This window comes from Stegodyphus dumicola, chromosome 8 (assembly GCF_044657685.1).
Source record: "Stegodyphus dumicola isolate Sdum_Otavi_A_Nest chromosome 8, ASM4465768v1".
Taxonomy (NCBI): Eukaryota; Metazoa; Arthropoda; class Arachnida; order Araneae; family Eresidae; genus Stegodyphus; species Stegodyphus dumicola.
The window spans coordinates 162,879,624-162,895,313 of record NC_140775.1 but is presented as its reverse complement, the minus strand read 5'-3'; the positions used below and the strand labels follow the sequence as shown (position 1 = coordinate 162,895,313).

The 15,690-nt window shown below is 32.2% G+C and overlaps 1 protein-coding gene across 1 annotated transcript in view; it reads left to right on the top strand.

The window, feature by feature from the left end:
- The window catches only part of LOC118202013 (astacin-like metalloprotease toxin 5), a 28,513-nt gene extending 18,065 nt beyond the window's left edge, over positions 1-10,448 (top strand). The window contains exons 5-6 of the mRNA XM_035374173.2: positions 2,689-2,867; positions 10,205-10,448. Of these exons, the coding sequence (XP_035230064.1) occupies positions 2,689-2,867; positions 10,205-10,434 (409 nt within the window). The 3' untranslated portion in view covers positions 10,435-10,448. The remainder of the gene's footprint in view (positions 1-2,688; positions 2,868-10,204) is intronic.
- Positions 10,449-15,690: the final 5,242 nt, after the last annotated feature.

The following is a 15,690-nucleotide window of genomic DNA, read 5'->3' as shown; positions in this document are numbered from 1 at the left end:
TTTTTTTTTTTTTTTTTTTTTTGAAAAATTTGCAAAATGAAGTAAGCACCATATTTGAATACTCGATGATATCTAACTTTAAGAACGATGAACTTGCAGATACTTTTCCCATTGGAGTTCTAGGCAGCAGGTACACAAAATGGCATGATATAAAATGAATGATTTGGAGCTTGCCGGTGGCGTAATAGATGAGCAGCTGAGAAACGTGGCAGACATGTCCGGATTCAAGATAACTTTATTATTGAAGAAAAGCAAGTCGGGATTCGCAATATTTGGTTCACATACGGACGAGTGTCTTATGCACTCCCCATTTTTGTTACATCAGCACATATTCCTTGAACAAAGAAGGTAGCCGCAAAGCGTCTGACCAGGAAAAGCTGGAAGAAGGGTGGAGGCAAAAGTTTCAGTTTTGAGTTTTGGTTTATAATTAGGTGATTGGTCAAGAGAAATCCGCATTAAAGGTTACGTAAGATCGCATAATTAATTTGAATGACGCAGTTTAGACTTAAGCGCTATTTTTAGGACAGATAGATGAAATTCCCAAATGAAATAGAAAATAAAAGAGGTTATAGTGTTATGGAAATTTTAACAAATAACATGAAATTTGGCATCTCAATTTGTATTATAATAGAAATATTTTCATCGACAAAAATTGGAAAGACTTTTATTTGAACATTTACTTTTAAAAAAAAATTTGAACTTTTACCGTGTCAAGAACTTTACAAAATTTCATTGGACATTCTTACCTCAGAACCATAAAATATGCTATTGTTTTAAAAGAATATAGTGCTTAAAATTAATAATTCGATTCCAAATTTTATGACTTTCAATGAAATGTCAAATTGAGTCAAAATATCGGTCAAAATTTTATGACAGTAATTTTTTGTTTAAAAGTTAATATGTTTTGTATTTTCACAATTATATCTTTCACTTTTTGCTGCTAATGCTTGTTCTTCCATCCTCCTCTCCCAACCTTTCTTTTGAAGGTGGAATATGTCAAATATAACAAAATATGATAGCTGTTTCAAAAAAAAAAAATAATAATTGGCGACCTCAAAATTAACATTCTAAATTTGGTGATCTGCCCCTAAATTCATCTCTTCTCACAGGTTCCAGATTTTTCTATCTTAACGTAACGTTTTAATGCAGATGGCTCTTGTCCAATCAAATTAATTGTAAACCAAAACTCTGAACTGTAACTTTTCCGACTCCCACCCTTCTACCTCTGAAGTTCTATGATACTTATCCTTTTTTCCGCATAGCTCTTCTGCTGGCAAAACGCTCCTAAACCATGCTGCTCCTGCTTACTTACTTAAGATGACGTTCTACTTCAAAATGCAATTTATATATTCAAATATAATTAGTAAACATCTTGTCTGAAAAAAGAATGATTTGATATACGTAAAAAAAATAAAGATTGTGATTTTTCAAGATACGTTGTGCTAAATTGCGTCATCAGGCTTTCCACTCTGCCATCTTCAAGCCACTACGGTCTTCTCCGTCATCTACGCAATATCGAAAGCTGCTAAAAGTTCCACTGTTTTCATCTACGCATATTTGAAATCATTACATATATATAATTTAAGAAAGGAAAAACAAACAAAAAACGACCTGTGTGGTCAAGAATATATATATATATATGTGTGTGTGTGTGTGTGTGTGTGTGTGTGTGCGTGTGTAAAGATAGTATAAGTTATTTCAAAAATTAATACTCATGCTGTTTGCCTATTGTGTAAAGGGCAATTTAAAATTTTTAGTCCAAAGGGGCTTTTTCCCTGAGGGACTATTATTTTCGTTTTGCGATTTTGCGTCGAATCACTCTGAATGTCGGTTTAGCTTTTCAAACTGTTGCCACCAAATATTATCGCCGTGTATTATATTTGAAGAAATTAAATAATCAAGAATCTGCATAAATGTATATATGTTTCTCGTATTGTTATAAAAGAACGGTACCTAGAGCCATCAAATTTTGAATGATGTAATCCTACTGCGAATATGGGCATCTGGAAGCCCAAATCTGAAATTTGGAATTTGTTTTATTATATATTTATTATATGTTTTGTAAAACTTTAACGAATTTTTGATTAACGAACTCAAGGCTTTCAAAGCGAGCAGTGGCAACGTTGTACAGGGAAAAAAAAAAAAAAAAAAAAAAAAAAAAAAACTTTTTTATCTTCAGCGCGTGAGAATGTGTATCGGAAATTCTGAAGATATACTCAATTTAAAATTATTTTACGATACAGCTCTTGAACTGAATTTTATGATTTAAGTGAGAAAAACATTATATTTAATAAATAAAGGTAGCATACAAAATGTTAAAATTGACCCTTTGAACGTAATTTAAAATCTGAAAACTTTCATTTTTTTTTTTTTTTTTTTTTAAACTTATGGAGCAGATAGTGTACTGTATTAATGATAGACAGGAGAGTTCCGTTAAAACAATAGCAATAAAAGGAACAATACTGAAAACAAAACAGAGTTATGCACCTTAATACTAAGATGTATGATTTTATTACTATGCAAACATTGTTTTTTAATCCAGTTTTTCCCTCCTATTATGATAACGAAGCGATCTGGACCTTGAGCATTTCTCAGTTACATATTTGTTACTAATTACTGATAAATTATAAACTAAAATTTGTTAAATTCCTCGAATTATTTAATTCGAGCATTGAATTCTGTCTGCAGATGCTGGTCGTTCTGGGGAAGACAAGGCACAGGAGAGCAGAAAGTGTCTTTAGGCCTTGGTTGCCATTATTTTGGAACAATCGTACACGAGCTTCTTCATGCCATTGGATTTGAACACGAGCACAACAGATCTGACAGAGATGATAATTTAACCATCAATTGGGAGAACATAGAGAAGCGTAAGTATTTGTTGCCACTTTCTGCGATACATATTGCAAGAATAGTACATGAGCCTAAAGTTTTGTTACTGACTAATAAATTTGTAATAAATAGTTACAGTTGTGTACCAAACTTGAAAAAAAAATCGTTAGTACGTTTTACAAACAACGCAATATACTATTAAAGTATTCAGTGTATTTATGAAGATTATCGAATAATCCAGCTTATCTGTAGTAATAAACACATTGTTAAAGTTCTTATCTTGAATGTTAAGATAGCAGTATATTTTCATTGAGAATACAAATGACCCAGTGACTGAGATTTCTCACTGTGCCAAGAGATAAGAAACATATGAAAACTTAGGGAATTTTCCCTTGAATTTACGGATAAGAATACGTGATTGGCAATTCGAAGTAGAAAACCTAAGAAAATGAATGCGTTATTGGCGTATTCGGTTAATACAACGTTTCTCAGGCTGTGTTCCTCGAAGTCTGCCCTTGTGGATCTCCTAGTTTTACAAAATAGTTGAAGCTAAAATTTAAATTAATAGCGTATACCACACAATAGCTTAAAATCTCAGAGTTCGAAAAGTGTACATGGCAATCATCTATCACTTTCTCACCCAAAGACCTCTTTTTTTTTTTATGAAATGTATTACCATTTGCCAACTTTGCGGTCTGTCACTCTCCATTATTTCATTTTAAGTGCATATCTGTGCCTCGTATCTGGAACCACATTTTTTGCAGCCTACCTCAAGTCATTTATTAGAAATTATATGCATTGTTTATTCATAACTTGTCTGTTACTTCAATACTAGTGTTAGCTGTTTGAAAACTTTCTTATGTGATAGAGTGAAAGCATTTGTCTCTGATATTTAACACCTATTGAGCATAATGCTTCTAAATAGATCTTTGGAAAGAACATAACGCGATGATATCCTTCAGTTAGGCAGGGCCGATAGTGAAGAACCTGTGTACGATTATGATATTAATGCCATTGAAGTGATGTTAATGCTATTAAAGTGGTATTCGTAACTAAATGTTAATCAAATGGTACTCGTAACCATTAAAGAAAAAGTACCTTCCTAAATATAACTACGGTTATTTTGGGTTTGAACTTACTTAGTGTGACAATGAGAGTGCCAAAACTTGCATTGTATGCTATGAAGTTCTTTCAGACGTGTAAATGAAACCCGCTAAACTGAAATGGCATGACACGGAAAGTATATTTTAATTATTTTAGATAGACGAGATAACAGACATTTCGAATGTGATGTGCAGTTGATTTGTCTATGTCATATATGAGTTAGCAATGACATTCATAAAAATGTGTTATTCTGAAAGACTCTGCGAACTCGTATGTAGCATGACATTGATTAGAAAAAAACGTTTAGCCTTCTGTTCGCAAAGGGTTCTGTGCTTGTCGGTAGGCATAGTGGCATTGCAGCTATAGTTGGGGCACCGCATGTTAACTGGATACATTGTTTCATTCACAAAGAAGCTTGGTGGTCAAAACTATACCATCTAATCAGAACTGTATTAGAAGATCTAAGGTAATCATTAAAGGAAAGCCACTGACAAGCAGAATATTATTATTATTTTGTGATGACATAAGTGCGGAGAAAAAAAAGCTTCGTCTTCATTCCGTGATTCTTTCACGGGGTAAAATACTCAACAAGGCTCTTTGAATTAAGACAAAAAATTCTGCTGTTTTTTACCGAAATCGACGAAGATTTTTATATATCGTTTCTTGCTGATGACATGTGGCTAAGGTGAGGCCCCAACTTAACCATATATCCATGTGACACACTGGTCCATGTGGTACACAAGTACAACCATGTGGTACGTCGGAGTAGCTTTAATGTGTATTCGCAAAATTCAGTGACTTACTGTTCTCAGTGGCCATCAGAAAACAAAGAGGAATCTTAGTTTATGGGTTAATTGAATAAAATATAAAATTTTTTCCCTGTTTCCAATATTAAAATCCGTTTTAGTAAAAAAGAATGTTGTGATTGAAAAAGTATTGTGTGATAACACATATTCACATCTAAAACCTCCGAAGTTACAATTTGAAACGTATTTCTCAAATGGTAACTATTACTAATTTTTATGCATCTGTGATCCATACTATTGCGTTTGAAAATATCAGACTGTCATTGAGCACAAAAGAATAGTTGATTGATTTCTCGAATGACACAATATTTAAAATTAAATTCCAGCAGAAGATTAGTTTACAGACTTCATTACCAACAAAAATAGGATATAGCGAACTGCACCATGATGTTTTGTACCCACCATGATGAAAAATTGTAACCTAGTTTGTTTCTATGCATCTGAGTTTAAAACAAAATACCGAAATCTACTTGATGTGTGTGCCGGGCTCAGTTTAAGCTTACTAACACACATCCAAACATAGAAAAGCTGTGCAAGAATCGGGCGACTCATCTAGCTTATTAATATAAGTACAAAAATTAATTTTTATTTAACTATAGGTAAAATTGATTCAAACTCGAATAGCCATGAATTATTAAATTTTTATATATATATATTTTCTTATATTAACTTAACACCAATACAAGATCAAATGTATTTTAATCATTTTATTTTCAAAACCGGTTGGAACATACGCTAAAATAATTTCTTTCGAAGATAAGAGTACGACGGCCTACAAAACATTCTAGTTTATAAACGTGGCTGCCACTATTAAAATATTTGAGAAACGCTGAGTTAATGCATTTATAAAGATGAGGCGTAGAAGTCAGCAGAAATTAATACATAATATAATATAAGAATAAAACAAACGTCATTTAATGATACGATACAAATATTTAATAAAGCAGAGTGACTACAGCCCAGTTTGATTACATCCATAATTTAAGAATATCTGTAATTAGTTGTTGCTGCTTTATGGTAGAAGCAAATTATAAAAGAGTATGGAAGAATCGAGTGTTGCCATATGGTAGATCTTAAAAGTATTCGTAAAACTAATTTCATATGACAAACTTTTATGTCAGAAGCATTCTATAATTAAAACATTCAGCGTCAGTAAAGTATACTAGCACATTCTGTTCAGAGGAATTATTTTCATAATTGTTATTTTATCATTACCATTTTTTTAATTAATTCAAAATGGCAGTAGAATGCTATTCAGAAATAAAAAGTTATGATTCAGAAATGAAAGTGAAGATAGATTTATGATGAAGAAAGATTTATGAGCATGTGAAATGAGATTGGTTACAACATATACTTGTGAGTGGTGCCATCTGTTAAAGCTTAGAAGAAATAGAGGAATTTCTGCGCTAAAAAGTTAAAATAGTACGTATATCCAAGATATGAAGCTTCAGTAAAACTAGTTATTAAATGTAACCCGTCGATGAAAAATATTTCTGTATTCTATTTTAATATTTTATTTAAGTGCCAACGAATACTCATAAAGTTGTTGTCTCTGAAAAATAAACTACAGTAATTTTTTTAATTTTCATTTTTGAAACATGAGATCTTCTGTTGCATAGGGATATACGAACAGAACATTAAATAAGATTCCTAAAATTACTTTTCACTCTCCAATATTAGTTTTTTCTTGTAATTTAGTAAACATGAGAAACATCTCGTTGTCATAATTTTTCTACTCAGATGCAATTAAACAAAAAGGGCTTAATAGCAATCAAATTATATTAATCACATTTTCTTGTTTCTGCTTGAAGCTGATATTGTTGATCCTTAACAAGCAATGATATATGCTAGGATTTAAACAATGTTATCCGATCGCTTTAAATAATTTTTCTGATAATCTCCATGAAAAGTAAGAAATTGATTTTTACTATTTTTAAGAATTGTAAAAATGTTAAATAAAGTACTCCACCCCCTATATATTTTTTATTACGCATTTTTATGCATTTTAAACTTTTATAAATGTTATTTGTGCATTTGTTCAAGATAAACTTTTTTTTTTTTTTTTTTTTTAATTGTTTGTATAAAATGTGTCTACTCTTAAAATTTATAAATGTTTATTCAGTATTGTGATAAAAATTACTAAAATATTTAATCATAATTGAACACTTGGAAGGCCATATCTAAACATTTTTGTTTTTGATTTCTTCAGCTGAGCTTGAATTCAAGTTAATTTCTTTAATCTCGATTCATAAATATGAAACAAGTATAAAATAAATCATTAAAGTTGCATAATTTATTTTATTTAGTTTTATATTTATGACTTATTGATAGTACGTTGCTTATATGAGATTATATAAATATTAAAAAATATATGAATTTTCATTTAATATATTACAGCTTAAAAACTGAACTATAAAACATACTGAATTATGAGAACTCTCCTATTCCAGAAATATTTTTATATGAAATGATTCTTCGTTAAATTACGATAATGCTGAGAATAAATCAGAAATATTTCTTTTTAAAGTTAATTTGGAAAACCCATAACTAACAGAACCTACATAAGACTTAAAATATATATAAATATCGTTTTAAAGACTTTCGGCTTTAATGCTATACGCATGCATTTAGATTTCATATTAGTTCTTGGTAATTTCTTGTATGTGGTAAGTTATAGATATCTTGTTCATTACTTTAAAACAAATTTTAGCAATACGCCGAATTTCATCGTAAATTTTAATACATTTCTGCTCAAAAATACATGCATGGAACATGCTAGAAAGAAGTACGTTTCATTGCTGTAGAGTGCAGAACACTGTTTTAATCTCATAAACAGGGCTGCTACTTATCAGGCAGGTTTCATTTTCAGATAGCAGAGCAAACTCAGAATATTGTGTTCTATTCTAAACTCCTTGGTATTTGCTTCACACATACGAAAAGCCATGAAAGCGTTTAGTCAACAACATGCTCCATCAAAATGGAATCCAGAATGCAAATGTAATTGTTTATTTTTTTAACCTTCTATGCTTGCTAATGGGGAAGGGAGATCAAACTAAGCTATCAAAGTTCAACAAGTATGTTACATATATACTGCATTCCCAGATGTCTTTAACCCTTTGTTGCATACAAATAATCTAAAGAAATTAAACGAAAATGTTTGTATTTTTCTACTTAAAATAACCTTAGTAATAATAAAAAAATTTTATTTTATTCAAATTTCGTTTTAAATAATTGCTACAGTTTGTTCGCTACAGTGGACAGCATGCATATACGTACATGCATACAAATCTTTTCCCAACGAATTTACGGTCATTGCATTTGAAATCATTTCCTGCCTTGATTGCAGTGATCATTACCATCTTCTAAATGGTAAATCTACTGCTTACATGTACATACAGATCCCCCAAAATACATTCATTTCGTAGATTGTGATTGAATTCATTTTGCTGCGATTTTGTAACCTGTACCTATTGGATTCAAATGTCAAATGTTCTAGAAATTCCTTGCCAAACGTAAACATTTCCAGTGGTGTTTTGGATTGATAAGCAGTACACTTGGCTTTCAATTCACTCTTTTCGGTAGATCTTTATCTACTCACTCTACAATTTTCTTAAACTGACATTCAAAATAAAAAGTCTAAAATTACTAATTATGAATAAAAAATGGTAGTATAAGAAAATGTAAGCAATATTATATAATGTTTACTATGAGAAATTGTACTAACTTGGAAACAGAAGTAGCAGCCATTTTCCAAATAGCAATGCTTTACTTAGTGATGCTATACAGCCATCTATGATCGACAGTTGAAAGTTCTAATAATATAGAATGAATAAACACAGGAATGGAATCTGTTAAGGCATTTACAGAAGAACAAACAAATTTAAACTTTTGTCTACTAGAGTGGACATGATGCAACAAAGGATTAACCAGTCTTTATTTTCGCAACTATTGGTCGTTGTATTTCAGTTACAAAAGTATATTAAATGATGCGAATATTCATATTTTGGCATTTTTAAGGCAATCTATTTTGTGAAAATTACGAATTCTAACTTTTTATACGTTCTCTAGGTCCCGATATATATATGTTTCGGAAAAGTTTTTACTTCTTATAATATAGAATGAAATAAAACGCGAAAAGTTTGGCTTCCGTACAACAAAAAATTCTTCAAGATAGTTGATATTAAAAATCAGTGTCATATTCGAGGACCGTATACAAATTGAAGAGCGAAATTTTTGCATTGGTGCACAACTAAAAGTAAAATATCAATTTAGGAAAACGTTTCTGATGTTAAGAGATTAAGGCTAAGCACTTTTATGTAGATTATTGTGGAAAAAAATTGATCAATATAGTTTTTTTTAATGAAAATCTTATTCACAGAATCCTAGAGTATTTTTTTTTTTTTTTTCCTAGAAAACACTTGTAGGTTTTAGTATTGGCAAGTAGTCAGTTCATAATATTATTTGCATTGATTAGAAATGAAAAATATTTATAGCTTATGAATTTTTGTTCGATTAATAGATTATGATTTTTAAATAATATAGATTCATAAGAATATTAATGATATATTTTTAGACTTTAAAAATTTTTAAATTAGAATTTAAAAATTATCTGTTTGAAACTTCTTTCGATATACCAAATTTAAAAAAAAAATTATAAACAAAGATACTAAAAGTAAATCACGAAAGAATATCACTGAACATTAAAGATGTGAAAATCAATTTCGGATTATTCTATTTATTTATTAACCGCCCTCTCAATGCAAATTGAAAATGACGTCAGTAGTATAATTGCGATTATCGCTTAAAGGGATGTTCCCACTGGGATTTATCTGAGCAACGAACATAACTGACGTAGCTGAACCATCTCCAAAACCAGTTTTTTCCCATACGGCATCAAGTTGAAAACTCTGAATTTCAGCATAGCGGAGCTAGTCGACACTGATTCCGTTAGCTCATAAACCCCAGTGGAAACGGCCCTTGAGCTTTTCCTGAGGGCTGTGACATATATTACCTATGTGTTCACGCAATGAAATAAGAATTAAATAAATTTGGCCTAATACGGAGATTTAAAATTTGCTACTTGCAGATTGTCGATTTGCTTTCCAATTCTTTGGTAACTGAATAGTGGCTAGAACTAAATTTCTATAATGCATAAAAATTAGCTTCTGTAACCTACGTAAAAAGGGGAAGTTTCCATCTAACAGTAGCTTCAATGAAAGATGTAAAATTATACCCATTTATGACGCCAGCATAAAACTTCATTTCTGAAAATTCTTGCAGAGATTTTTCCGATAAATTCTAAAGGATGATCATCATCATAACAAGAGCTGCTCAATAGTTTGTGTTCGGTTGATTAAAGACTTTTAATCTCAATAAATTAAGTTATTCATTGATTCTTTCATTCAAATTTCCCTTATTATTTAAGCTAACAAATTCGTCACAATGTTTTTAATTCCTTTTTACAGAGTGGTATTATGCCTTCAGGAAGCTATTACCTACGCAGAATCGACTTCTGACACCTTTCGATTATAATTCTATCATGCTGTATGGTGAGACGGCTTTTTCCAAAGACTGGAATCTGAAGACAATCGTTGCAAAAGATGGCAGATACTTACCAGCAAATGCTGATAAGAAAGGAATGTCCGAATCAGATGCTCAAAGGATTAGACTTCTCTACGAATGTAGAAGCAAATAAAGGTTATCAAGTTACTCCTTGTGTGCTTCACTTAACATTGTTGTAGCCACAGAAAGGATAATGAAAAACAATAGTCTCGAAAGCAAAATAGCGCTTTTTTACAGTTCTTTCCTTCGGTAATCCGGTATTGCAAAGTTCGAATTCAAAATACAAATATATTGCTCAACAAAATTAGCAAATAAATCTCTAGGTAAAGAAAGCAAATATTACTTATGACCAAGAGAATGATAAGTTCAGATATGAAAGGCAAGTAGAGTGATGTGCAATTGCCAGTTTTACAGAAGTAAGTTAATGAGATTATATGTTGATTAAAATACAAAATTAAACAAAAAAAAGTTTATCTTATGGGATAAATGATTTTTATAGAACTAAGAGCCGTTCACACTGGAGATTCCCTGAGCTAACGGAGACATCTGGCACAGCCGACGCAACTCTAAAACCTGTTTTTTTCTCATAGCGGAGCGAGCTGAAAAACCTGAACTTCGTGTAGCGGATACAGTCGACATATGGAACTCACTGCGTTAGCTCAGATAAATCCTAGTGTGAATCAAAGCTAACTTTGGTGTGAATGGCCCTTTAGGCTTCGTCCATAGGTTGGTAAAAATGTCATAACTGGTTTAAGCTGAGCTTCGTTGCTAGATAACAAAACCTTACCACGTCACAAAAACTGGTTTAGGCGTTTTGGCATAAAGTTCGAAGTTTTTAACTCTATGTCGACTTGGGGAAAGAATCGACCAGTCAGAGGGAACGCGCGAAACCTATTGAGCTATTGAGCAGGAAAACTGTAGACACATTTAACGCGTGCCCAAATTTAGCTTCTTTAATTGGTTGCGCCTTAGACTCCGCCTCGCAGGAGTGAACGGAATTCCCTAATTTTATGCTTTATGGCTATGCCTCTATGACATTTATACCACCCTTTGAACGGAGTCTTAAGCTTCGTTCGGACGACTGCGTTATTGTCATAAAGTTCTTTGGTTTAAGGCGTAAAAATATAAGTCCATTCACACCAGTTTAGCAGGGTTTAAGCTATAGCCAATGAGGGAAGGGAGAGTTGCGCATGCGCAACTGAGTGACTGACTCAGATAAACCGTCGACCGATGTTTGTTGCCTAGAAACGAAGTCCGTCTTAGACCCCTTATGATTTCAAAACCAACATGTGAACAAAGCTTGAGTAATAGACCTTCTACACGGTATAGCTAAAGAGAAATTATTTAGGAGTTCTTGTGGTATCTTTATTCGGTATAGTCTTTTAAGCATGTGCAGCTTTACCTTTCTTAACTAGTTACGGCTTTGTTTAGCAGTTGTGAAAGGACTTTTATGCTTTAAAATGCTTTAAATTTAAATTAATTAAAAATTTATGTGAATTTTCTATTACAATAATAATGACTACACCCTCTTGCGAAAGATCGCATAGGTAACCAATCAGCTTGAAGCGTCAGCTCTTACAAGTTTTTTTCCCTATGACTATGAACTGAAAAGTAGAATTTGTTCTTGACTCCAATGCAGCCCATATATATGCATATACATATAATGTTGCCAGAGTATTTCTGGAAACTTCAAGAAAATTTACATGCACATTTGGAAAAATTCCATGATGCTTCCAAATTTGAGAGAAATAGCTAGATGTCGACGAAGGCCTTGGGAGAATTTTTTCTCATTATCTCCGGTTTAAATGAGCTATCTTTACCACTCAAGCGTCGATCGGTTGAGAATTAATAAGTCAACAACATAATACACATAATAAACGCAATACATGACTAATTAGGTTAAATAAAAATGAATAATAAAATTACAATACAAAATGTATTAACTAAATTAGCAAATAAATAAAAACAATATATAACATTAACGAAATACATCAAAAACCAAATTACAATCAAAGAAATACAAACATTTACAGAACTTTACAACTTATATCTATAGTGGTAGACGACTAGGAATGCTAAACGCGCTCCATAATTAAAGATATGCCATTGCATATTAGAAGCTAACAGAGACCAAGCGACACTTGTCAGCAGGCATGGCCAGTGGCTAAAGAGAGATACTACTAGTTCCTAGTTTCGTTGCCTAGCTTGCATTTTTATGCAAGATGCTTTGATGCTTTGGTTGTATATTCTCGTTTACAGCGGGAATTAATTGCGCTCTTACCAGAGCTTATCATGGAATCCCACGAGGGTCCTCACACATAAGGGCTCATCAAATAGGTCCACCATAAAGGTGTGTACCTTAAGATAAATTTATGCAAGCTATGTCTATGTCTATGTCTTAACTTCGGGTAAGAGGCAATCGGCCTATTGCGGCCTTTACCAATATAGTATTATTCATGACTTTTTTTAAATCTTGACGATCAAGGGAGCTGAATCCACTAGAATGGAAAGTACTTGTACACATACTGTGCTAGAATTCAAGATTTTTAATGGAGGCTCCAGTGCCGCCATCTGTTGAGAGATAAGTAAACTTAGAAGATGCGAAGGTGCTCATATGGCTCCATCTATTTTTGAAAATGAAAAGCTTCTTAGTAGGGTGCTCCGGTGGCGTCATCTCTTCTAGGTTGCACTGTGAGGCATTTTTGAAAAAATTTTCATACTATTTTTTTGGATAAGCAATTATTGGCAAATGATTATATGATGAAATAGCATAGTTTGTCACAGTAGAAAACGGTTCACAAGAATAAAACTATATACACACCAAAGTCTATACCTGCTTTGGCAGGGACAAAGTCCATAGCGCTTTGTTAAAGTAATGCAGTAAGATGAAAAGTAATAATAATAATAAAATAAAACTTGGCTAAATAAGTAAAGAACGAAAATATATCTACAATTACCCCCGACTATTGTGGTGAATAGTTCGGGGTCTTCTGTGGCGTTGTTCTACTGTGTAGTCATAATTTCCGAGTTTTTTAATAATATTTTCAGGATGATTGTCGTACTTCGTAAAGAAGTTATGAGATAATTTTAAAATTTCTGCATATGTTAGTCTGATTTTCAAGGCGTTGTGTAAGGTGCTATTCCGCACAAACCAGGGTGCTTTTGTAATTATACGAATTGCCTTGTTTTAAATCTTTTGAATTTTTGTGCGGTGAGGTCTTGCAGTAGCAGACCCAAGCTAGAGATGCATAAAGAATGGGACGTATTGTCTGAAGATAAATTATTCTTTTTGTTGCTAGACTAAGTTTAGAATTTTTTCCTATAAGCGCATAAATACTTCCTATTGCTTGATTATCTTTTTTTGCATGTATTTTCAACGTGATCTTTGAATGTGAGTTTTCGGTCGAGATAAACTCCTGAATACTTGATACATTTTTCATCGGGAATAGGGATGTTATTAATGATAATACTATTGAGATGTCTTCTAGGGTTCTGTTGAAAATAAACTGTAGTTGATTTGCTTTCGTTAATTTTGATTTTCCATTCACTGAGCCATAGGAAAATGTAAATCGATTGCATTTTGTTTAAGTTTTGAACAGCTCTTTGAGAGTTGATGGATTTGCTGAAAATGGCAGTGTCGTCTGCATAGCAGGCGATAATGGCATATTTGTGGCTTATGGAAGCTTGCAGTTAGTAGCTATTTATATTTAAAGTTGTGCTTTAATCTGATTGGCCTAGGAATTATGCGCAATGCGGTGGTTACAGAATTAATATCTAGATATGACGCGTTAAAAAAAAAGGGAATTAAAAGTTAATTTAAAGTACAATCTAAAGTTACTTTTTTTTGCATATATATATAAATATGTATGTTTATGTAATTTCTTTCATCTTCAAAACGTGACACAACAGGGAAAACTAATGCATATTTGAAATCAACAAATTAAATCGGCAAAGTGCTCGAATTTCCGTTTCCAATAAATATTGCTATTTAAAATACTCGAAATGTCTTTTCAAAGAATCAATGCTTAGCGCTAAATTGGGGTGGGACTCGTAATTAGGAACTAGAACACGTATTTAGAAAACACTTCATAAGCAACTTATCATAATGCAGTTTCATTTGAATCTGTATATGTCAGTTACTGCATCTTTTAAAAGAAAGGTCCAAAAGTGATTATGTCTTTGGGCATTCTTATAAGCATCCAAAGGACTATTAACGAGAATACTGCCTATTTCGCTGTATATATTGTATATTGTACTTGAAGTTAGTTTATTTAATCCAGTATTGATTTTCTTTGTATCATGTATTTTCTGTTATTTCATTGCCTCTAATGTAACGACCAATCACAATTTTAAGAACTCTTCCTGGTGCTGTAGTTCAAAAAATCTTTTTAGACCTCTTGTTAATACTGGAATCTCAAAATATCCTCCTAATTGTCATCTTGCTGGAACAACGATATATAAGGGAGCATATATGTTTATTATTTTAAAACTGACGCCAATGTACTAAAATCCCCTCATTTGAAGATAAAAGCCCTAAGTAATAGTTCCCGAAGAAAATTATGATCTACAATCTACGGTATAGAGCAATTTCTGTTCGATTTGATTTTCATCTCCCAAGACTACGACATCTCATTTCTTCTACACGTCTTACTTCGTCGCTCTCCAAGAGCCTCCGGGGATGTTACGTAACGTAACCTACATCATCAACTGAAGGTAAGTTAAAAAGCACAGCCTGGGGCTTTAACTCATTTATAAAATACGACCATATATAATTCCCGAATTTTATATAAAATTACATACCATAAAGCTTCTTTCTTACTTAATTTTTCTAAAACGACTGGTAAAAACTTCCAGACGTAATCCAGTATAATTGTATTATTGCAAGATATATCGTGACATTCTGCTTATAAAAATAACATTCTCGTTACTAAGCAGAGTGCAAATGTTTATTCTGCCAAGGCATATAATACAGTACAACTCGCTTATAACCAGCTTTGATTTAACGAGAACCCGGATTTAACGAAGAAATCGAATGTACTTGGTTGGTACAATGTTAAGTCTACGGCAGCATAACTCGCTTTTAATGAGGAAAACCGTAGTTATAGCGAATAATAGCTTTGTGATTCATAAGATTTCTGTTGATTTCCACCACCCCGACTCAACTAATCCTTTCTTGAAAAAACGTGTTTGACTTTCCGAAACCAACCGGAAGTTACTGATGAGACATTTAAGTTAGAAAGGTGAAAGTTTAGTTAAAAAGATAAGACATTTAGTTAGAAAGGTGAAAGTTTAGTTAAAAAGATGAGACATTTAGTTAGAAAGGTGAAAGTTTAGTTAAAAAGATGAGACATTTAGTTAGAAAGTTGAAAGTTTAGTTAGAAAGATGAGA